Source organism: Macrobrachium rosenbergii, chromosome 15 (assembly GCF_040412425.1).
Source record: "Macrobrachium rosenbergii isolate ZJJX-2024 chromosome 15, ASM4041242v1, whole genome shotgun sequence".
NCBI classification, from domain to species: Eukaryota; Metazoa; Arthropoda; class Malacostraca; order Decapoda; family Palaemonidae; genus Macrobrachium; species Macrobrachium rosenbergii.
Window position 1 is genome coordinate 30,126,560 of NC_089755.1, and position 24,683 is coordinate 30,151,242.

The 24,683-nt window shown below is 37.1% G+C and overlaps 1 protein-coding gene across 2 annotated transcripts in view; it reads right to left on the minus strand.

Annotated features, from left to right (window-relative positions):
* Positions 1–24,683, minus strand: part of LOC136846497 (alkaline phosphatase-like) — a 138,447-nt gene that overhangs the window by 99,328 nt on the left and 14,436 nt on the right. For both annotated transcript variants that reach the window (XM_067117342.1, XM_067117341.1), the window contains exon 2: positions 15,013–15,236. In XM_067117342.1, the coding sequence (XP_066973443.1) occupies positions 15,013–15,236 (224 nt within the window). The remainder of the gene's footprint in view (positions 1–15,012; positions 15,237–24,683) is intronic.

Consider the following 24,683-nt stretch of genomic DNA (forward strand, 5'->3'; position numbering starts at 1 on the left):
CTGACGGCGCCACCCAGCTTCGGGCTAGTGGGAAAATGACGTCAGAATTCTTGTGTGATTCGAGCCCTAGGTAAGGGAAGGATCTATTGATAGAGAGGTTATGGACGGGATCGGTCGGGGTTTGCAGAAGAAAGGAAGGGCAAAAAGGCAACGACAGAGAGGAAGTTTTATGACTGAATAGAAAAGCAGTTTTGTCCAGAGGCAGGTTTAGTAAACTGGGGCCCATCACTTGCCGCAGAACACAAAGAAGAAGTGTTGAGGTGGCTCAATGACATAAGCGCGCACGGTGCTTAAATTTCTCAGAAATCAATACAAGTCATTTACTTTAGGTACTAGCTACTTTCAATGAACGTAGTCAAGACGTTTAACACATTATGTTATTCTCTATGTCATCATCAGTTTACCGCAATAGGGGAAATCATTGTCGGCATTTCCCAGAATTAAAAGTCGGGGCAGTCATCGTGCTATATATATATATATATATATATATATATATATATATATATATATATATATATATATATATATATATATATATATATATATATATATATATGTATATATATATATATAAATATATATATATATATATATATATATATATATAAATATATATATATATATATATATAGAGAATGAGAGAGAGAGAGAGAGAGAGAGAGAGAGAGAGAGAGAGCATGAAGAGTCAATGTGACTTTACACAAGCAGTAAGTTAATTCCTTCCCCAACTGTATCGACAAATGCAACTCTTTGTCAGACAGGGAATTATAGGAATCCAGGAATCCTAACACTGACTAATGGGGACGTAAGGAGGGCAATTAAGGGCTGAAGAATGAAAGAAACACATCGGGACCTGACCAGATCTCCAGCGAGGTGCTGGACTACAGTGGAAATACTCGTACAGTGAATCTACGTGACCAGGGCTCGTAAGTTTTGTCTTGATCACACAGAAGTTTCAACGGAACGAGTGAGAGGAAGAATTTCAGTAAAGTGGATAATGACATAGTTGATAGGAAAGACTGTGTGGGATAGCAGAAGCCAAAGGATATATGCATATTAAATGTGGAAATGACTGGATAATTGAAAAGGAAGACGGTGTGTGGCTGCAAAAGTCAAAAGACCTGCGGATCTTATGTGGGACGTTTCGGAGTAAATGTTAATGTTATAATAGATATGTTTATACGGATGACCCTAAAGAAGACTGATGTCATTGCTGATAGAAATCCTGCATGAAGGATCGTGTGGTTTGTAACGACATTGAAAGATGAAAGAATGTGTGAAATGTCAAAGTGTGAGTGGCTCTTAAGTACTTTTAAAGATGAAGTTATACGAGAAATAAGGGCCACAGCAGAGAAGCCGTAGAGATCTGTGCAGAAGTGTAAATGATTACAGGAGGAAACATTTTTCAAAGTAAAGAATTGCAAGCGTACAATTATGACGGTAAATAAAAGCTAAAGAGAGGGAGCAGCGAATGTTTGTTGAGTGTAGGAGCGTCTGATTAAAAACGAGCATTTAGGAGTAAATATGACGTGTGATGGCAGGATGAAAGAACATGATAAACAAAGAAAGCAGCAGTGTCTCTGCATTCGGTCTGGAAGGTCTGAAGGGGGAGCCTAGTTGGGTCAACTCTCCCTTATGGAAGTAAATTGTGGATTTTGAAAGCCAATGAAAGGTAAAGGTAGAGACTGTTTGCATGGTGCATACTGCATAAAAAGCGTTGACATTATGTGAAGTATAGAGATCCGGCGATTAAGCGGTAAAAATGGTTGCCTTGGTGATAAGATATAGTGTGACACTGTGAGATGGGAAGGACGATAGGTTGGTGACAGGGATCTATATCTTAAAATTGCTTTCCAAATCTCACGTCCAAGGCTATTAGGCGCAAAACTAGCCCATATTGGTCAAGTATTTACAACATTATCACTTCCAAGACATTTAAACGAAAAAGAACACAACAGAAATTAAATTGTTCTTCTCATCGTCACAATAAGCCTTTATATGCCCACGGGGGAGGCTGTAAGCTCAGTTCTTAACGGGATATGTTTAACTAATCCACCAATTCTTTTTTTTGGTGCACAGATTTTTTATGCCGTAAAAATTTCTTTCTATTGGCAAATGAAGTGTTTGCAAGAGATAAAATAACTAAATAAACTTAATAAGTCACAGAAACCATCAGTCAGTTCACCACTGTGAAAAAAGTATACATATTTACTTACACCAGAGAGAGAGAGAGAGAGAGAGAGAGAGAGAGAGAGAGAGAGAGAGAGAGAGAGAGAGAGAGAGAGAGTTTCTCGTCCCCTTTGTGTCCCGTTACCTCTCTTCGAAAAAGAAAAAAAAAGCTAAAGAAAGAGAACAATTTAGCGTAACCGGAACAATAGGAACTGATTAACCTGAGTGGACCAAGGGGACTTCGCTCCCACCTTTGCAGGAGGAAAGAATGGATGGGGTAAGTAAGCAGGAGGCAACAGAGTGGAGATGACCAGGGGAAACGGCAAAAGGTCCACCACTTAAGATACGAGTAAGCAGTAAGTGTTGAAGCTGTTGTTTTCGATTATGTTGGCCTTATGCCAGCACGGGCTCCTGCTCCTGGAGCAGGTCGTAGAGGGAAAAAGGAAATGAAAATGGCCCAATTTACGAGGGAATGGGGGTGAGGAAAGCGGGGAGAGATATGAAGCAGCACAAAGTATGATTATGCTGGCCTTATGCCAGCACGGGCTCTTGCTCCTGGAGCACACCGTAGCGGGGCAAAAGGAAATGAAAATGGCCCAATTTACAAGGGGAATGGAGGTGAGTAAAACCAGGGAGAGATATGAAGCTGCACAAAGTATGATTATGCTGGCCTTATGCCAGCATGGGCTCTTGCTCCTGAAACAGGCCGTAGAAGGGCAAAAGGAAATGAAAATGGCCCGATTTACAAGGGGAGTGGAGGTGAGAAAAAGAGGGGAGGGATATGAAGCTGCACAAAGTATGATTGTGGTGGCCTTATGCCAGCACGGGCTCTTGCTCCTGAGGCAGGCCATAGAGGGGCAAAAGAAAATGAAAATGGCCCAATTTACAAGGGGAATGGAGGTGAGGAAAAGCAGGGAGGGATATGAAGCAGCACAAAAGTATGATTATGGTGGCCTTATGCCAGCACGGGCTCTTGCTCCTGAAACAGGCCGTAGAAGGGCAAAAGGAAATGAAAATGGCCCGATTTACAAGGGGAATGACGAGGTGAGAAAAGCGGAGGGGGACACGGGCCAGCACAAAGTACGATAGTTAATAAATGAGGGAGACATTCATAGATATTCCAAGTTCCTTCCCAATATTTTGCAAGCACACTTCTGCCTTCCTTGTTTCGCATATTCTTTGACTCGCGCTTTCTCTCGCCCTGCCATCATCACCCTGTCTCTTAAGTCTGTCTCCCTCCTTTCAAAATCATGCACGAAAGAAGGGGACTAGTGACAGAAAATCGATAAACATCCCTGACTGATAATGATTTACCAGTTGTAGACTCCTATTTTCTACCGAGTTCTCAAGATGAGAAACTGATCTTTTCTATTTATGAATAATATCAATTGTACAAAACGTATGAGATTTTTTCACACTTAATTCTTTTGTTAAAGAGCTATGGCTTAAAGGACTTGCGGGATTTGTCATCATTTTTCAACAAAACCTTATCCTATCAGTTATTCTTACTTTGCTTAAAATCATTTCAGTTATTCAAGTGGAACATGTCGACAAACATACAAATAGACACTATAACACAGCAGATACAGATGCGTACTTCATCACATACCAGCTGCTCTCTCTCTCTCTCTCTCTCTCTCTCTCTCTCTCTCTCTCTCTCTCTCTCTCTCTCTCTCTCTCAAAGTGAAGCTATCTGTGAAATGACTTACTCCAACTGAGGCCAACTTAGGATTCCTTCGTAACTTGGTGCCATATTGTCTGTCGAGCGAAATCCCAGCCTATTGTAATGACTTACCAGAAATTTCCTAATTGGCATCCTCTCTATCACGGATGTAAATACATCATGTTGGTAAGATTCGCTCGAATAAAAATAATAAATAAATACGAAAGTCGTCAGTATCTTTACGGAGCGGTGATTACACTTTGCATTAATTTCCAAAACAAAATCCACTCAGCTGTTTCAGAGGATGCAACTGAAAGTGATCTCTGTAAATTTTGAATATATCCATTACCTCGATCGGGGTTGTGAATCTAACAAAAGTTCTAAAAGAATTAAGAATTAAAATTTGATATATATATATATATATATATATATATATATATATATATATATATATAAAACATACATAAATATACAAATATATATATATATATATATATATATATATATATATATATATATATATATATACATATATATATATTATATATATATATATATATATTTGTATATATATGATTATATTTATCATATATATATATATATATATAGAGAGAGAGAGAGAGAGAGAGAGAGAGAATAGAGAAGAGAGAGAGAGAGAGAGAGAGAGAGAGAGAGTTTCTTATTTTTCACACTGTGTAGAACAGAAATAAATATGACTATATAGGATATCATATATATATATATAGGCCATATATATATATAGTTGGAATATATATATAATATAGAAATATCAACATTCTGTTTATATACTGTTTATATATATCAGCAGTGATATATATAAACAACACAATTATCCTTTGTGGAATAGAAATAGAAATATCAACATTTGAAAGACCTGGGATCATCCTGATGAGTCAGAAATTTATTTCTTTCACATCTAACTGTGTGTTGATATTTATACCATATTCCAAATAAGTGAATAAAATGCTGTCAATTGGAACATGAGTCGACAATTGTACCAAAAATTATATTGGCATGCAACAGTTAGCCTGCCCAGGTAATTCCTTGCGTACAGTTTCCCCAAGGTCCAACTCTTTTATGATTTGTAAACTGGTTGGCAGCATTTTATTTCGAATTATCCTTTCTGATCCTGATGTGTCAGAAATTCAACATCTGTTCCAAAGACCTGTGTTGATATTCCTATGATCTTCACTCAGAAAGGATGATTCGAATCTGTTCTGTCATGTCAATTGTGCTGAGTCGGGAATTTGGGGAAAACACACTAGCATGCAAGCAGTTAGCCTGTCCAGGTAATTCCTTGAGTAAGTTGTACTCAGATTCCAACTTCTTTTATGACTTGTGTGGCCTGGTTGGCAGCACTCTGGTCTTTCATTTGAAAGGCCTGGGTCTGATCCTGATGTGAGTCAGAAACTTATAGATTTATATATATATATATATATATATATATATATATATATACAATATATATATATATATATATATATTCCCAGTCGAGAGGAAATTTCATTGCTTACCTGTTACTACAAAGTTGAGAAGTCCATCTATCTGTACCTGACTCACCCTGCAGGCTACTCTAGTCATATCTCTCTCTCTCTCTCTCTCTCTCTCTCTCTCTCTCTCTCTCTCTCAGGTCTACAGTGAAACAAGTTTTACCCAAAAAATGTATTTGACAAAATCTAAAATAACTAGATTGCAAGAAATAAGAGATGAAATAAGATGGAATACTAAAGTTCCCCAAAAGATCAATCATGTGACAGTCTATCATATTTAACTAACTATTGCCTTTACACTGTAACTCACAATAGGTCAAAATAAGTCAAAGTCCAGTACATTCCCAATGAGTACATCTTCAACCTCTTTCTAAGGGAAACATCTGAAGAAGTCAAATAAATCCCTTATTAACCAAAATGCATAAAAACAAAGATATGGGAATTCCTCCCATGTCACTTATAAAGCACACACAATGCGATAAATGCTTGACACAGGCGACAATATATAAATAAAAAAAAAAAACAATCTACAGCTTGGGAAATTAAACGTGGTTCCTACCCAGCACTAGGGAAATAGCAATTATTAATTTCCAGATTCGTGCACCAAATGGACAGCCTCACCCCCAGCAGCATTGTCTTCAGGTGAGGGTTTACTCACACAATGTTTCTGTGGCGACAAATACCCCACTTCACGATGAACATGACGACAAAGGCCCCGAGCACCGATAAAATAGCGATGAGGAGGTTCTGATTTGGCATGAGGAATGGAGGAAGTGGTGGAATTGTGGCGATGACTGCCCTTAAAGGCGGCACCGAAGCAACTTGATGTTCCCCATGAAGATGCCGCATGAAGATACGAGTAGTAGAGTTAAAGACACTCTTGCCCAGAACTCGAAACCTTGGCGTGACCAGTCTACACGCCACATCGAAGAGACGGGATCCTCGTAGAAGGTACGTATCCGATGAATTATGGCACCGGATGGAGACGTCACACCGCCAACAGAACACCACGTTGAGAGTCTTCGTAGAGGCCACCTTGTACTCATGTTGGAACGTTCGAAAATCACAGTCAGAAGGAGTTTGGTCTTGTACTAACATCTTCTCACATCCTAACCAGTCAGTGTTTATGAGCGTAAAGATACTACTGTCGCAAATGTATCTATCATGAACTAAAACACATCCTGACTTATAATTAACAGCCGAGGATTGAAACTGGTCCCCTAAAAGGTACATAGTCTCCACTATCCCATATTACTAATAAACCATTAAAACCACTAGGGAAAGATCGTATGATATAACAATGAAACGATTTCAAGTTACTAACTGGAATTCCCACGAGCAACCCCCTATCAGACACACCCACTTTTAAAATACTAAAATTGCGATACAAATTCTCCCCAGTAAAAATTACCTGAGAACCATACAGATTAAAGTCGATTCTAAAGACCCGAGAGGTAAAATATCTCCAAAAATTCCCCCTTAGAAGCGGTAACCACAGCCTTAACCTGTATTTGAACTTCTGATAATACGGATTCCGCTTCTTTCTCAATATTCGACAAGGCTGTTTGACAAGACAAAGCTATCGTATCATCTCAGTCTCCCCCCATCCTATCAACTGCGACCAATAACCCATTTAAAGACGTCCTTAATGTCTCAAAACCCTCTCGTAATTTCTGATCACTATCTCGTAAAGTCATCAGTTTTAACTTGGCTAGCTAACTCTGCCGATACCTGTTCAATTCTCACCAAATTAGCAATTGACATACTAGCAATCGATCCTATGACCATAACGGCTCCAATTAACGATGGCGCAGCCCTCTTACTCCTTCTAGAAGAGACCCATAAGTTATCAGATCTCAAAACAAGAAAAAAGAAACAAAAAAAAAGAAGCCCCATATATCTATAAAACTCTATGGTATTTTGAACCTAATTTAACTAAGTATTGCAACGCACAAAAAACTAAACTCGGACAATTAAAGATTTTTATAACTCTACGGACCGACGTCCTCCCCAGTTAATAAAAAAACTACACATCACACCCCTTTAAAACCCATTAAAAAAGAGAGAAGAAAATTAATCACGAAACGCGTCAGATAACAACTGAACATCCTCTCAAGGATTTTCGGAAAGTTTCTCCGCCACACTTGTTAATTAAACATCTACTGTGTGTTGTAATTCATAAAATACTTCTGCTTTTTATTATATATATATATATATATATATATATATATATATATATATATATATATATATATATATATATATATATATATATATATATATATATACATATATAATATTTATGCATACATATATATATACAGTTATATATTTATCTATATACATATCTATATATCTATTATATATTTATGTATGTATGTATATATATATATATATATATATATATATATATATATATATATATATATATATATATATATATATAATAGGTACACAGACTTTGATATACGAAACATTGTAACCTAAGATACATCCGTTGTGACTTGCAAAAGGCGTGATTAAAATGCAATGCAGATCTGACTTGTTTCAGCTATTACAAACGGTTTCTGTTACGAGAGTTTTTACATATTTATAATCAGGAATATTTGTTTTAAAAACCTGTACCTCACGGATAAAGGTTTATATACGAAAACAGGTTATATATATAGATATATATATAAATATATGTGTATATACAGCATATATATAATATATATAATATATACTGTATATATATATATATATATATATATATATATATATATATATATATATATATATATATATATATTATATATATATATATATATATATATATAATATATATATATATATATATATATATATATATATATATATATATATATATATATATATATATATATATATATATATATATATATATATACGTTACGTTACAATGTTTCGTAAAAAAAAGTCTATGTACCTATTACATACAAAAAACCCAATCAGCGACTAAATAATCGTTGTATAAAACTACACATAAAGAGTGATCGTATTCAATCATAAAATGTCCTCTATAAGGGGGAAGGGCGGAAGGGGGGCGGGGGCAGATGCGATCAAATGACAACGAACACTCCGACTATTAATAAGTGTTTTTGTTATTTCAGTGTTTGATCAGTATTTTATAGGTAATCTCCGATCAAAAAAAAAAAAGCGCAACGAAAAATGCAATTTATGAAATGTTTGTTCTTCCCTTTCATCAAAACAACAATGAGCGTAGCAAGTGCTCCCTCAAATGCTACAGTTCAGCATTGCATGAAAGAACAAAGGTCATTTTCACAATCCGACCCTCGACGAATACTCGGAGCAGAAATAATAAAGTAAAGAGAATTAAAGATTGGCTCGCTCTCACCCATACCACTCTAGCTATCGACGGTACGTTTTGCGGTGGACTGAAAAATCCGAGACTGTTTGCTTTTGGTGATGTTTCAGATGCCTGACATAAGGCCACTATGATATGTCAGTTACCATGGAAGCAGACAGACAGACAAAAAACAAAATATATTATACAGTATATATATATATATAATATATATATATATACATATATATATATATATATATATATATATATATATATATATATATATAGATAGATAGATGGATATACAGTTATATATATATTATATATATGTATTTATGTATATAATATATATATAGTATATATACGAGTATATATATATGTATGTATATATATATATATATATATATATATATATATAATATATATATATATATACCGTATATATACAGTACATATATACAGTATATGCTCTGTATATATATGCATTCACAAATAAGCATATATATGTATAAGCATACATATGTATATATATGTTTATTCACAAACATTAAGCTGCAAATGTCGTTCAATATCCAGTTCGCTCTATCTCGGGAATATCACCGAAGGGGAATTATAATTGATAAACGATTTGGTACCTGGGAGACTCGAACGCCCGACCGTACGTATCGACGACATTCCATCGACGTCGGTAACAATTCTGCAGACGTCGACTGAAAGTCGACGATGACGTACTGTCGGGCGTTCGAGTCTCTCAGGTATTGAATCGTTTATCAATTATAATTCCCCTTCGGTGATATTCCCGAGGTAGAGCGAACTAAAATTAAAACATTTAAACAACATTTGTGGAAAAAAGTTAAGTATTTTTAGTTGACATGCAGACCACTGAGCTGATTATATATATGAAGGATACACTTATTTTATGGCTAAGAACCAATTGGTTACTTAGCAACGGGATACAGCTATTGTGGAATCCGAATATATATAGCGAGAAATTAATATATATCACCAGGAATAAATATATAATCTTCATATATATGAATCCGCCCATCGATGACAGTCCGAAGCTCAACTGACTCAGCCAACGAAGGGTTTTTAAAAATATATATACATATGTGTATGTGTATATATATATATATATATATATATCACGATTATACAGGATTATACCTAGAATAGTCTGGAAAAAATAAACTTCTATTTGGCTATAAAATCGGGTAAAGAGGAGACTGGTAATTAGCAACTAATGCCAAATACTTTGTAAAACTTCAAAATTATGATAAAAACATTACCAAATATTTTTTCAAATAAAACAGAAACGAAGTCTAGTTGTGATAATCCGCCTGGGAGGTAAACTTCATCATTTCGCTGAAGTTTGTTGTTTAAACCTACCGTTTCGTCAAATCACAAAATATGAACGGAAAGTAGCCCCTGGTCTCCCCGAATTCAAAGCCCAGACGTCAAAAATGACAGAAATCGGCATGGGTAACTTTCTAAAAAAGTTGATTCAAGTAAAATCATGATATTTCAGTTGCCTATCAATAAAACAGCAATACTGCAAAAAGTAACATTTGCCTCAGACGATATGGTTGATTTTCTGTGACCTTTGAAACAATTTGACAACTATCTGGAAAGGTGAAGTTTACTGCCAGTCAAAGATAATTATCATTATCATGACTCATTATCATAATCATGGATAATTATCATCATCATATGTCTTCCTGTTATTTTTTAGTTTACAAACTCAATCAAATGAAGATTTATATTGGACTGTCAATGCTATTCATAAAGTTACCTGGGTTTTGATCATTAGTGGGCTCCATTCACCAGCCATGACCAAGAGGCTTATTTTGTTTACATTCGACTCAAGCGTATGTTCGTTGTGAAGAGATGTGGTCTGCAATTTATGATGGAACATGTCACTCATATTTTGGAGCTATTGGCCCCTATGTTTACTTGGTCCGACCACGTAATGGTGACTAGTGATCCTCATTAATTTTCGATACAAAGGTGAGCGTTTTACGTTTGTGTACATTACACACTGATCGTATTTTATTCAAAGACGCTTATTGGTGGCTCTGCTTTTCCTGGTTTAATAATATCTGCTTGACTACTGGGGTTTCGCTGTTTCCTTTGGGTCTGGCTTGCTGTCGGTTACTGTTGCTTGTGTAAGGATTCTTTTCAGGTGGCGGAGAGATGATCGGTATCGACTGTCTGTTTAAACAAACCTGGTTTTTGCAGTTTCACGAAGACTGCTTCCGTAATAAAAGCTTTGTTGCAATTAGGCTCCCAAAGAACAATAGAGACGCTTTCGTGGAGGTTGCAAGTAACAATAGTGATCGTTGTACCAACTACTATAACGATCAAAATGAGACAGTGAGAAGACAGGGCGAGACGTATCAGTATACGACTCAAAGGGTAGTCTCTCTTTTTCTTTCGCATCCATAACGAAGAAACTCCCTTGAAGAATCATAATAACCAAGAAAATACTAATCTCAACAGTTGGAACAAAAATCTAAGACCAATTAAAAGCAACATCTAGGACAGACAAATACTGACATGTACACGACCTTAAAAACTACGTGATTATGTCCGACATGTATTTTTCTAGAAGAGCGGAAATTATGCAATACATCATTTGTTCCAAAGGATGGTGCGACTCCTGGTGGTAATGAAGAAGAGCCGATTTCCATTCTTCCAACGCTCATTAAGGTTGATGTTTTGTCTTGAAGTTCTTTGACAAGTTCTTTGCTTCCAGACAGACAGTATGTCTACAGAAAGTAATTACCACATTTCCCGTTGTGTAAGACTCGTCCATGGATTAAGGCACGCCGATAATTACCCAAGTTTATTTGAACTAGAGGATATTTGACAGATTTCTATCATAATTAGAAAAACCTTTCTAGAATTTCTCCACGAAAGCCATCCAGTATATCTGATGAGAATTCCAGCAAGAGGACAGTGAACAAAAATATCTACCTAGTACTACTACACAAGGTCCTCGACTAAGGAGATCTGGCTTGACTTTTGGGTTGGTTACCAATTTTCCATTATAAGTTATTTCTTGGAACTTTGTCTTCAGTACAGATCTAACTGTTTCTGATTGTTATTGTGTCTCCGTTATGTTAACATTAGTCTGCTCATCAATTTAAGTTCATCTGGGCATCTTAAAATACTGGGAATATATTGATTAAGTATTGTCTTGTCTTTAGGAATAATCACTATGAAACAATAGTACTAGGAATATTTTGATTAACTACTGTATATCACTAAGGAATAATCACTACGGAACAATAGTACTAGGAATATTTTGATTAACTACTGTATATCACTAAGGAATAATCACTATGGAACAATAGTACTAGGAATATTTTGATTAAATATTGTCTATCACCATGGGACAATAGTACAAGGAATATATTGATTAAATATGTCCATCATTATGAAACGATGTCCTGAGGTGCCAGCTCACGAACGCTGGCATCATGTATGTCGCCTGGGGCGTGATAAAAGTAGAACCATTATAAATACCTGAATAATGAGTGGGCTTTTTATTACCTGAAGACAATGAAATGATTCATAAAAATCTCATAATAGCATGAGTCACTAAAATGGTGAAGAAAGCCACAATAGCGTAAATGTAAATATATATTAGAAATATATATACAAAAGAGAACTTTCGAGAACCTGCTCGAATCTCCTCAATCAGTCTGAGAAGGAGAATCGAACAGGTTCTTGAAAGCTTTCGTTAGTGTATATATATTTATATATATATATATATATATATATATTTACATTTACGCCATTGTGGATTTCTTCACCAATGGAATGACTGTCAAAAGTCCAACACTGTCCGGCCATGCTCTTTAATAAGAAATCTGGATGAGTTGCTAGTTGCTCCTGGTTACAGACCAAAACCCACACCGAGAGGAAGCAAAGTCAAGAAAGTCATCTTGAGTGAATTAAAGAAAAGTCGAACGGATTCCTTAGCCACAGATCGCAAACATGCGTCGTCAATTTGAGGGGAGTTCCCCACTGCTAAAATTCAGTTTTTCCTTAAATACATTTAGTACTTAGAGCGGGTAGTCTTCATATTTTCAGCGGATAATAAGAAACCAGAGGTAACAACGGTCATTAATTGCAGTTTGCGGTTGGGGCCTGGGTGGGATTGTGGGGAAGAGGTCACTGTGGAACTGTCCTCTCTCTCTCTCTCTCTCTCTCTCTCTCTCTCTCTCTCTCTCTCTCTCTCTACCAATTTTCCTTTTATTTTTGTTTAAGTGATGAACATTCTGAATAAAGGCTTCCACAATATCAAAAGAGCTATGGCCTGTTAGGCTGTTAGTTGCCTCTGTCAAAAATTACCTTCAATCACCGTAAGATTTAATTATCTTAGAATAACGTAGGTATTTCGAGTTCCTTTCACTCTTTTACTAAATAAATAAGTAAGCAAGCAGTGCTTGTTCTACATCTCTGGCTCTATTACGCTTTGGGGATTCATGATTTAGATCCTGTAGCTGTGTGTGGCTCAGCGAGAATTAAGTTTTTATGAAGTTACATTTTTTTCTTTATCAACATAATCGTACCTTGAATACCTTTATTAAAATGCTTTAGTGTCGGCAAGTAAATAATATAGTTCATAAATGCACTGACAGTGAAAAAACATGGATGCCTGTTCAAGGATTAAGATTACCCAAAATCCTATCAGCACAACATTGAAACCATGACAGTAAGGAACAAATTTGAGAGAAATAACAAACAAATGATGAACAAATTAAGGCAAAACAAGCATAACATTACAAATGAACAAACAAGAGCACAGTTGACAGTTTTCAGTTATCCATTTCATTTGTATACGGCTGTACTCGTGTCAGCCCGAGTCAACATACGCTCCAGTTGGTAGTACTTTGCTCGAGTTGACACTCGACCGAGCTGGTATTTAGTCGAACTTGTACACACTTGAGTTGGCACATGGCTCGAGGTCGTCCAGGCACCTTTAATAACAGAAGACACAAGCAGTCTCTCTGCTGACACACGAAATTCTATATAAAACTACGACAGGGGTCGAAGATTGCGTCATTCGTATGTTTTTTCAAAGGCACTGCCATTAAGTCACGAATATTCGGATGGCAAAAGTTTCCTGACCCTGACGTACCATGATGCGAACTGAAATCTATATACCGTCAAATTGCGTGGCAGTAATGTTCACATTCTGATGACATTTTCTCCCGCATTATACCGAAATTTTGTTTATTCTGTATACAAAATTCACGATGATGAAGCTCATATTAAAACGGAAAAATTCATTAGCTTTTAGCGTTCTCGAGATATTTCCCATCTCAGCGACCCCAACTAGGGATTAAGTTGACAGGGAAATACCTCAAATCTGTAGCGTTTCTGACCATTGCCTAGTACACCTTTAGTTAAAAATGAACGAACTAATGAAAAAATAAGTACTATCTAATGAATTAATCAATAACATCAACTTTTCCACAGCGAAAACACGAAAGTACATTGCAGTTTACATTCCTATTTAGAATATAGTAAAAGACGTGGCTTGCGGGAAAATAAGAAAATACCAGTGATACATACTTGAGAATTCCAAGCAATAACACGTAAAAATGGAGCCTGTGAATAAATTCCAGTCTGAATTTTAAACGTTCACGTCGCGTTGGGGTGTGAGGGTTGGATGTTGGAATACCGAATTTCTAAATTTAAAATCTTTGTCTACCTGAAAAGTGGTAGGTGGTTGCAAACTCTTGTGGTAATTCATTAGTTTCTGATTTGCTGAATTTGAATGAATGAAAGCAATAACATGAAGCCGCATAACAGTGATTAAGCTAATTTAATTTACCAAGATAATCCGAGTCTCTCTCTCTCTCTCTCTCTCTCTCTCTCTCTCTCTCTCTCATATAATGTATGTATATACATAGATTAACGTATATAGATTAATGGGGCTATGTATGTATGTATGTATGTATGTATGTATGTATGTATGTATGTATATATATATATATATATATATATATATATATATATATATATATATATATATATATATATACTGTATATATATAATATATGTATTTATATATATATATATATGTCTGTATATAATATATATATATATTTATATATAATACACATGTTATACATACAGTATATATATATAAATATAATATATACATATATAGCCCCATTAATCTAAGCCTTATCTCATTTCTCTGCTCAAAATAGTACGTAATATAAAAAAAAAATTATCAGTGAATGTCAAACAAGTGCTGAAGACAGTAAGGAGTGACAACACAGATGAAATACCTGAAGGCAGCATCATTTCCTCGATTTACCTTGGATAGAGCAACGAAGGGGAATTTTTCGAAGGAGAGTCTGAATTCCTCCCCACTCTGCCCCAGGCGCTGCCCTTTCAGTATCCTGCCGGCGGTGACGGTTGAGACGCCCATCCCGTCGCCCACGAAGAGGATGACGTTTTTGGCGTAGCCGTTGCTGGTGCGACGGGCGGCCAACAGCTCCCCGATCTGCTCCTTGGCTTGAGTGTACCAATAATGGCGATCTGGAAAGAAAATAAGTATTAACAATATTTATATCCTATAAATAAGAATGAAATGAGAGAATCAGACTTCAGCCCTTCATCAGGATTTGAACTCAAGTCTTCTGAGTTGCAAGCACACAGGTTTACCGAACCCCACTACGAAAGAAATCCCTCTATTTTTTTCTTGTTCAGATGTCAGTGCCACTGATCTACCTACTCTCTGGTTTGCCTCAAGTATATTGTAGTTCCTTAGAAAGTCCTGTCACACGTCCATATTGCTGACACTGTAGTTACTTTTTCATGTGAAATATATGAGTACTTGGAAGACTCGAATTAAAATGACGCTTGAGAGCTGAAGTTCAATTCTCTCATTTAATTGCCAATTACCGCATTCATATGTATTACGTGGCAATGAGAACCTTTTCACGCGTATACGAATTTCGTGGCACCGACTTCCTTCTGGAGATGAATGTTTTGCCGACGTGGCGTCGTCGGTATTTGCTTAACAATATAACCTAAACCTGGATTCCTGTCTGCTAACATGTTATTGGAAAGTGTCGAAGAAAATCCATTGTTGGTACTTTAAACCTGACATTCATAGCAAGAACATCCACCCCAACAGCAAAAATTAAAAGCTTCAGGATTCTGGTTCATGAAACAGATAGATGTGTGTAAATTATTTTCCCTCTCATTGTATGATGAAACAAGCTTCTTCCTACTTTGGATTAACTAAAAACCAACCAACATCGAAGCATTCGTGACTAAATTACGTGAAATGCCATACAAACTTTTGCTCACTTCGCCTATGCCTACAGACTATGGCATGGTATTCAATCATCGCATTAGCTGTAAATCGATCAATTAATGAATAGAGTGAATCTGATGATTTCAGACCAATAATGGGTATCAGGACAGTACCGTAGAAGACCACATCCATAGGAAGTTGTTAAAATTCAGTAGCGAAAACTGCCGCTAATAATAACGACCACTATGAAGCAGTCACGACTTTTCGTCAAAAAAAAAGTTGGGAGTTTATACTTGCTCCCTTAGCTTATAATTAAATTTTTAAAAATTCCTTGAAATTATAATATGATGCATCTATAACAGCTGCTTACGTGTGTGGAGAATGTGAAAATAATACGTGAAAAAAACATGACACAATTAAATATGTAAAAAAATAAAACTTAGGAAAACTATCTCACCTTTTACCAAACAAGGTTTGATTATGAATCAACCTTGGGTTGCTGTAAAGTTATTTGTGATAAAATTGTTGTTTTTTCAATAGAATTTAACCTATATTTTTCCGACGTTGGCTTCCATTGCTCCATAAAAAAATAAAACAAAAACAACAAGCTGAAGCAGGTAAAAACTAAACGTTATTACTTCAGAAATCCGTACAATTAGGTTAAACCGCTTATCTGAATAAATAATACCTGAACATTATATGGAAATTTGGCACAAAGCCAAGCACTGGGGCACTAACGGACATTCAGTGTATTGGGCAGTGAAAAAGGGAGTTGGAGTGGTTGGACAGCAAAATAAAAGAATGGGAGCGGAATGGAGGTAAAGTGACAAGCTAAAAAGTGAGTGCAGCTAGGGGACGAAGAGAAGTTGCAAAAACCTTTAGTAGTGCCTACGGTGCACCTCGTAAGGTGATTTGACGGTATTACCCCACTACGGGGTTAAACATAATCAACATTTAGTAAGGAATAGAATGGTAAAAAGATGAAGGGACCACCACTGAAATCAGTAACACAGTTGTAACTTAGAGGAAACTACGTTCGGGAAGAACGTAGTTTCCTCTAAGTTGCAACTGTGTTACAACTTAGAGGCAACTTAGAGGAAACTACGTTCGAGAAGAACTCGGATTTTGTGCGCGATTCCTCTGATCACTTTTGCATCGCAGAAGTGGAATCAGTTGCAAGGATTTCAGCTCAGTTGCCTCTAATATAACCTCTAATTTATGTGAGAAAAGTAACTCTTGCGACTGTAAACTTGACGAGCATATTAGGTGAGGCCCTCGTACTGGGGCAGTGCTGTCATTGCACCTCACATGGTGCACTGTAGGCATTACTGAAGGTGTTTGCAGCGTCCCTTCGGCCCTTTACTGCTGCATCAACTTTTTAGCCTTTTAATTTACCTCCATTCCGCTTCCTTTCTTCGGTCTTTCTCTCCAACCACTCTAACTATTCCTCCTTGGCGCAACTGTGGGGTTTTCTCCCAGTTTCGCCTTTAGATCTTAGTACTTCATGTTCTATATTTTCTGGATATCTTTATCTTGCTGTCCAACCACTCAAACGTCCTAATTTTCACCGTCTTTGCGCAATTTACCAGTAACTGTGCCAATAATGTTTTTTTTTCTGTTCTAGCTCACTTGAAAGTATAATTGGAAATGACCAGTTACTGTATTTGTTAATTTTTCGCCCACCTGCTCTTTTTTCCTTTTGTCCTCTTCATATCACGACTAAGTCTTTTTACAACTTGACTGGCATACACACACACACACACACACACACACACACACTGCTGTCTTTATTTTTTTTTTCTTATATCAAGAGAACCTGAGTCCCAGTCATGTCACAGACAGCACGGAAAGCCGGGCGATCACCATCAAGACTCAGATGCTGTGTACCTCACGATGAATCGTTCCGATTTCCTCTGTAATACCGTGGCTGTAGCTACCACCATTCCGACCAGACAAGCCCTCATAATTTCCATCACATTCAGTGTCGATGTGATTATTCAACCGGGAAACACAGAATAGAATAGAATATAGAATTTAGGCTAAAGGCCAAGCGCTGTGACCTATGGGGTCATTCAGCGCTGAAACGGAAATTGACAGTTAAAAGGTTTGAAAAACGTACCAAGAGGAAAGCCTCGCAGTTGCACTGTGACTAAATTGTTCGGAGAGAGGGGAAGTAAGATGGAAGAAACTGATTATGAACGAAGGTACAGTAAAAGGAATAACAGGGGTTGCAGCTAGGGGCCGAAGGGATGCTGCAAAGAACTTTAAGTAATGCCCACAATGCACCGCAAGGGGTGCACTGACGTCACTACCACCCTACGTGGAAACCAGAAAATATATTATGACAAGAGAGTTCTCTTTTTTTGAATTACACATAATGCATATTTCTGAACTAACATTAAGGTTCACCACTAATCCTCTGTCATCACCTATGTCTTGAGAACCCGTTAAAAATATCATGGCAATATTCATTCCAAAATCTGACACCTCGTCCTGCTTACTTGTGAACTTCTTGTCAATTCAACATTTACTTCCCTAAAATACTCCCCGCGTTTTTCACGACCTTCTTCGGAATGAATTTGGCATAGCGTATTGGGTTATTCTTAAGTTTCTCTACATTCATATCATACAAAAATATGAAGATTTGTGGAAGGTATTTCTTAGCTTTTACTTTATCTAGTCTTTATAAATACCGATAATGACCTGAAGACAATGGATTCAGTTATTATGAACTGCTGAAGTTGAACTGACTATATACACACCAAGTTTTAACCGCACGTAGTTTCAGCAAACCACTTTTGTCACATTGTTTCTCTAATTTCCCCACTAAACAAACAACTTACTCTCATCTTCTCTTTCTTTTCATCATCTTCCTCTTGGGACAAAAGCGATTTATTTTTTTTTTTAGAGAGAGAGAGAGAGAGAGAGAGAGAGAGAGAGAGAGAGAGAGAGAGAGAGAGAGAGAGAGTTGGTCAGGATGGAGGCAAGTGAGGGAGATGTAGTGGAAAGTGTTTTCCTTCTTCCTTGCTTGCACTCACAGGGTCGCCTTTTCACCGTTTCTCGCATTATTCGACGCAATATTTGCGTTTAGACGTCGTGGTTTACTCACACTAAATGACAGTAAGTTCACCAAACGAAAATCCAGTTCTACATCAAGAAGCAACAATGGCAAAACTAAGACCTTCTTTGGGTCTTGGTCAATACAACACTGTGACTAATCAGGAACTGAGATCGTCTTGTCTAGTCGTGTTCAAAGGTGAGTGTCCCTTCTCTGCTGGAGAGAGAGAGAGAGAGAGAGAGAGAGAGAGAGAGAGAGAGAGAGAGAGAGAGAGAGAACTGAACTGAATTGAATGTGGAATTAAGGCAAAAGGTCAAGCACTGGGACCTATGAGGTCATTCAGCGCTGAAACGGAAATTGACAGTAAAAGGTTTAAAAGGTGTAACAGGAGGACAACCTCACAGTTACACTATGAATCAATTGTTAGGAGAGGGTGGAAATTAAGATGGACACAAGAGAACATGAAAGGAGGAACTGTAAAAGGAACGAAAGGGGTTGCAGCTAGGGGCCGAAAGCACGATGCTAAGAACCTTAAGTAATGCCTACAGTCCACCAAGTGAGGTGCACTGACGACACTAACCCCGGAGACAGAGAGAGAGAGAGAGAGAGAGAGAGAGAGAGAGAGAGAGAGAGAGAGAGAGAGAGAGAGAGAGAGAGTTGCCAACTGTCGATTCAAGAGCTAAACAAAATTCTAAAATCTCAAAAAAATCGGAATAATTTCAACATGACAGTTTTTAGTCACGCTGGCATAACGTTTAAAAGGCGGTGTGAACAAGTCACGTCACCAGACATTTAAATTTCGATATTCATATGGCATCGAAATTTATGCTGCAAAACTTGATTAACGCTTCCCATTTGTTTGTGCTATTTTTCTTAGATTAGAGTAATTCTTTCTTCATATACAAACCTTGAATAAAAGTATAAGGAGTTAGAGAGATACGCGTGCAATCAGAAACCATTCAATTTCTAATGATAAGTATGAACGAACGAAAAACATTATTAGTTTTCATGTTCTGAGGGAACCACAATCCCTGAAACCTTGCACTGCTGGTCTTTCTGTCCACCGACTGCAGTGATGCCTTCAAGGCTACAGAGACCATGGTTACTGTATTCCAACAACTGACAGAAACCCACAACTGACAGTCCTAAAAAAGAGCAACTCAGATAAAGAACCAAGTTGTCATGGAAACCGTGCACTTTACGGAGACATACAACTTAAGAGATGAAGGTGTCAAGTCAAACACTTGACACCCATGGGACCGACCCAGAGGTGTACAGTGTAAACCCATTCGTTATTGTACAGAAATTCTGGGCTTATATATTAAAGTCTGCTCAAATTATAAAACAGGAGACTCTAACACCGGTATACATACCAGCCAAAGGAAAAACAAGAAAAAAATGTCCATACTCTAAATACTCCAAATTCGCCTTCCGTAAATACATACACACACATAAGCACACACAAAACACACACACACACACACACATATATATATATATATATATATATATATATATATATATATATATATATATATATATTAATACATATATATTTTATAGTATATATATATATATATATATATATATATATATATATATATATATATATATATATATATATATATATATATATATTGTCTACAAGTCACAGCCACCAGACCTCAAGAAAAATGATACCCTTCCCCAATGAATTGTTTGCTTCTCAATTTGCTATTAAACTTCCCGCGGAACTTGGAATCTTTAGTAGGAAATTATATGCACGAAATTTCCTACATGCTAAGATTCGAACTGAAGATGAGAAGGATATGAAAAACAGAAAATTCCTTCAGCTTAAACATATGCATTATATGGGACAAGTTTATATAGATTCTGTATGAATTGAAATATACCCATCCTCGCTCTGACGAAGTCAGATGCAAAAGGCTTAACATTATGTTATCAGCATATTAATCTGCGTATTATTATTATTATCATTTTTTGTCCGTTTCTCATCAAAAAAGGGTTATCCGCACAGCAACGTCACTCAAGCCCAATATATATGTCTAAAACCTAATTTGAAGTGACAGGCTGATTTTTAATAAAACAAGTAAAAAATGCGCCGAAGTCTCTCCGGTGCAATCGAGTTTTCTGTACAGCGTATGGTAAAAGCCACCGAAAACATCTATCTTTCGGTGGTCTCGGTATACTGCTGCATGAGCCGCGGCCCATGAAACTTTAACCACGGCCCGGTCGTGGCCTGACCTATATCGTTGCCAGATGCACGATTATGGCTAACTTTAAGCTTAAATAAAATCAAAACTACTGAGGCTAGAGGGCTGCAATTTGGTATGTTTGATGATTGGGGGGTGGATGATCAACATACCAATTTGCAGCTCTCTAGCCTCAGTAGTTTTTAAGATCTGAGGGCGGACAGAATAAAGTGCGGACGGACAGACAAAGCCGGCCGGCACAAGAATTTTCTTTTACAGAAAACTAAAATCAAAATAATGATGTTTATAGCTTCCAGGAAGAGCTGGACAAGGAGTGAGATAAATTTTTTATATTCGTCTACCAATTTCGAAATTCAAAAAAAAAAATACAATAATCAAATAAAAGTTATGATAGTTTTCAATAACAGGAAAATAAATGTAACTGTCAAGTCAAAATAAAGTCATAATAAATAAAGACTGTAGGCTACATGGGCCAGTAATTGCAATAAGCTGTAGGTCCCGTTGCTAGGTAACCAACTGGTTCTTAGCCACGTAAAATAAGTCTAATCCTTCAGGCCAGCCCTTTGTTAATCAGCTCAGTGGTCTGGTAAAACTAAGGTATACTTTTTAACCAACCTCATACAAGATACTCTTGAGGTTCTTACTCTCGTCTTCCCTCTTTCTCACCTTATTCGTTCTTTTAATCCTTTCGCTTCATCTAAACATTTCCAGTCGTTACGATACCGCAGCGTGGCCGGCCCTCCTCATTCCTACCCCTACCCCATAACTCCTAGCCCGCCAGACCTCCTCTCAGCAATTTTACCTCCAGCCCAAAATCGTGATAAATTGGTTGCATATCAACACCGCTGCAATGGAAGTGAGGAAATTAGGTTCACCGTATGTTGAACAACAGCGGTGGAAGGTAAAAAGTGCGAAGTCGATACCTTAGGAAGTTTTGGCACAAGAAAAGTTGAAGGAAAACCACGTCGTTAAATTTGTACAACTAACTTCAAATTTAAAAGATGTATTTTAAAAGGAAAAAGAAGCAAGAACGATAATAATAATAATGTAATTTAAAAGAAATAAAAAGCAAATAATTAACACAACAGGAAAATTTTGCAGAAGTTTCGTGCAATTTTTGAGCAAATATTTGTAAAATTGCCTTGTTTCTGTTATTTTTATTACATTACTATTATGTCCTGTTATTATGAAACTTCCATGAGTGATCCTGTAGCAGCTTCATTTCTTATGGATCGCTTTTCCATATTTTTAATTCATTCCTGGTACAGAATAGAATAGAATATAGAATGTAGGTCAAAGGCCAAGCACTGGGGCCTATGAGGTCATTCAGGGCTGAAACGGAAATCGACAGTAAAAAGGATTGAAAGGTGTAACAGAAGGAAACCTCGCAGTCGCACTGCGAATCAATTATTTGGAGAGGGGGGGGGGGAAGTAAGATGGAAGAATGGGAATATGAACGGAGGTACACAAAACGAATGAAAGGGGTTGCAGCAGAGAACCTTACGTAATGCCTACAGTGCAACGCATGAGGTGCAGTGACGGCACTAACCCCCTCCCCTCCCCTCCGTACGGAGCATCCCAGAAACGGAAAAGTTTCGATAATGTCTCTGACAATAATTCCGGGCGCCTACCTAGTCCAAGCGCCCATTGTTGCTATTTGCTTTTATCGTCGCAATCCCACTCATCTTGCACCTCTTCAGATGCGTCTGGCAATGTCTCAATGGACGTTAAATCCGTCCCCTCCGAGGTGCGAGGCCTCCCTCGCATCCGCAACGGAGATCAGGGATTACGCCTCATCCTCCCTACGCCTCGAGAAATGACCACGAATATCGTCATTCATATTTCTTCATCGCCCGGGGAACAGGGGCCTTGTGCTTTCGCATTTTCCGAATGTTGGGGAGGAGGAAAGGGGAGGGGAAAGGGGGAAAGGGGAAAGGGGGAGGGGAAAGGGGGAGGGATTCGTCAGCATTGCTTGGGGCTCTTCTCATGGCAATATTTAATAGATTGTTTTTTTAGCACTCAAACATGAATTGGAATAAAATCTTGGGATATTGGAATGTTTTTTATTATGTAAGAAAATATTTGACGGCTCACTGAGACAAATTTTACTCCTGTCCTAATGTATTGTGTATATTAACGCTAAAGATAAACGACACGTTTTTATTGCGGGTAACGATTCCTAATTGACTTTACATTAATAAACATGTCAAGATTTTACATATAGCCACGAATATTTCCACTCAAACTTTCACCCCCTTTTTTTAATTTAAAACAAAAAAATCCTGCAAATGGGCATCAGTTAAATTTACTCGAAGGCCACTGATTAGTGTACAAGTGGCCTCCATAGGTATAGTCATCAAACGGACTGCGTTGCACTTCGATCACCGACAAAAATAAGTCCTGACTTTCCCGTTGAAGGCATTGAGGAAACTGATTAAAATAGCTAAATATACACAGTCTGTTCGAGATTTCAGGCTCATAATATGCATCGTGCGTACCAGGTGCAACCAGAAAGCCATAGTTCTACTGCAGAGGCATGTTTGATGAAGTAGGCAAAAGTTGAAAAGACGGAAAAACCATTGCATTTCGATGGGTAATATGAGAGTATTGTTTTGAAGTCCAACAAAAATGATTAATAAGAATGAACAAGTAAAAATGTGCCGAAGTTTCTTCGGCACAATCGAGTTTTCTGTGCGGTGGTGGCCTCAGCCACCATAAAAAAACTCTTAGTCGCGGCTCCCAAAACTCAGCCACGGTCCGGTGATGGGCTATGTTGTTGGTACCTATAGCACTGCCAGAAGTACGATTATGGCTAACTTTAACCTTCAATAAAATAAAAACTACTGAGGCTAGAGGGCTGCAATTTGTTATGTTTGATGATTGGAGGGTGGATGATAAAAATACCAATTTGCAGTCCTCTAGCCCCAGTAGTTTTTAAGATTGAGGGCGGACGGGCGGACAAAGCCGGCACAATAGTTTTCTTTTACAGAAAACTATAAAGTAGAAGCAGTAAGAACCTAAAGTTCCCACTTCAATGGATGCTAGTCCTCACTAACGAAGTGTTTAGAGCAGGCCTGGCCAGACGTACACAATATATGCAAAATATATCTTTCAATGTTCTTAAACTTCATTGGCAATGTTATCAGGACTCTCTTCACAGTGAAGGAGTAGGAATTAGAAGCTGAAAATGACAACACATTGGCAATCAGCAGGAAGTTCGCGTACTACAAGGGTGTAAAAACTGGACATTGAAAGTAATACTTTACTGACTTTACATATCAACATTAAGCCAAATGTCATTAACTTACTAAAATAATATTATAGACATTGCTCATTTGGTAGCAATATTTATTTATTTATTTATTTATTTAGAGAGAGAGAGAGAGAGAGAGAGAGAGAGAGTGAATGTTCTGACATTTATATTACTATTGACTCAATAGAGGTCCACTTAT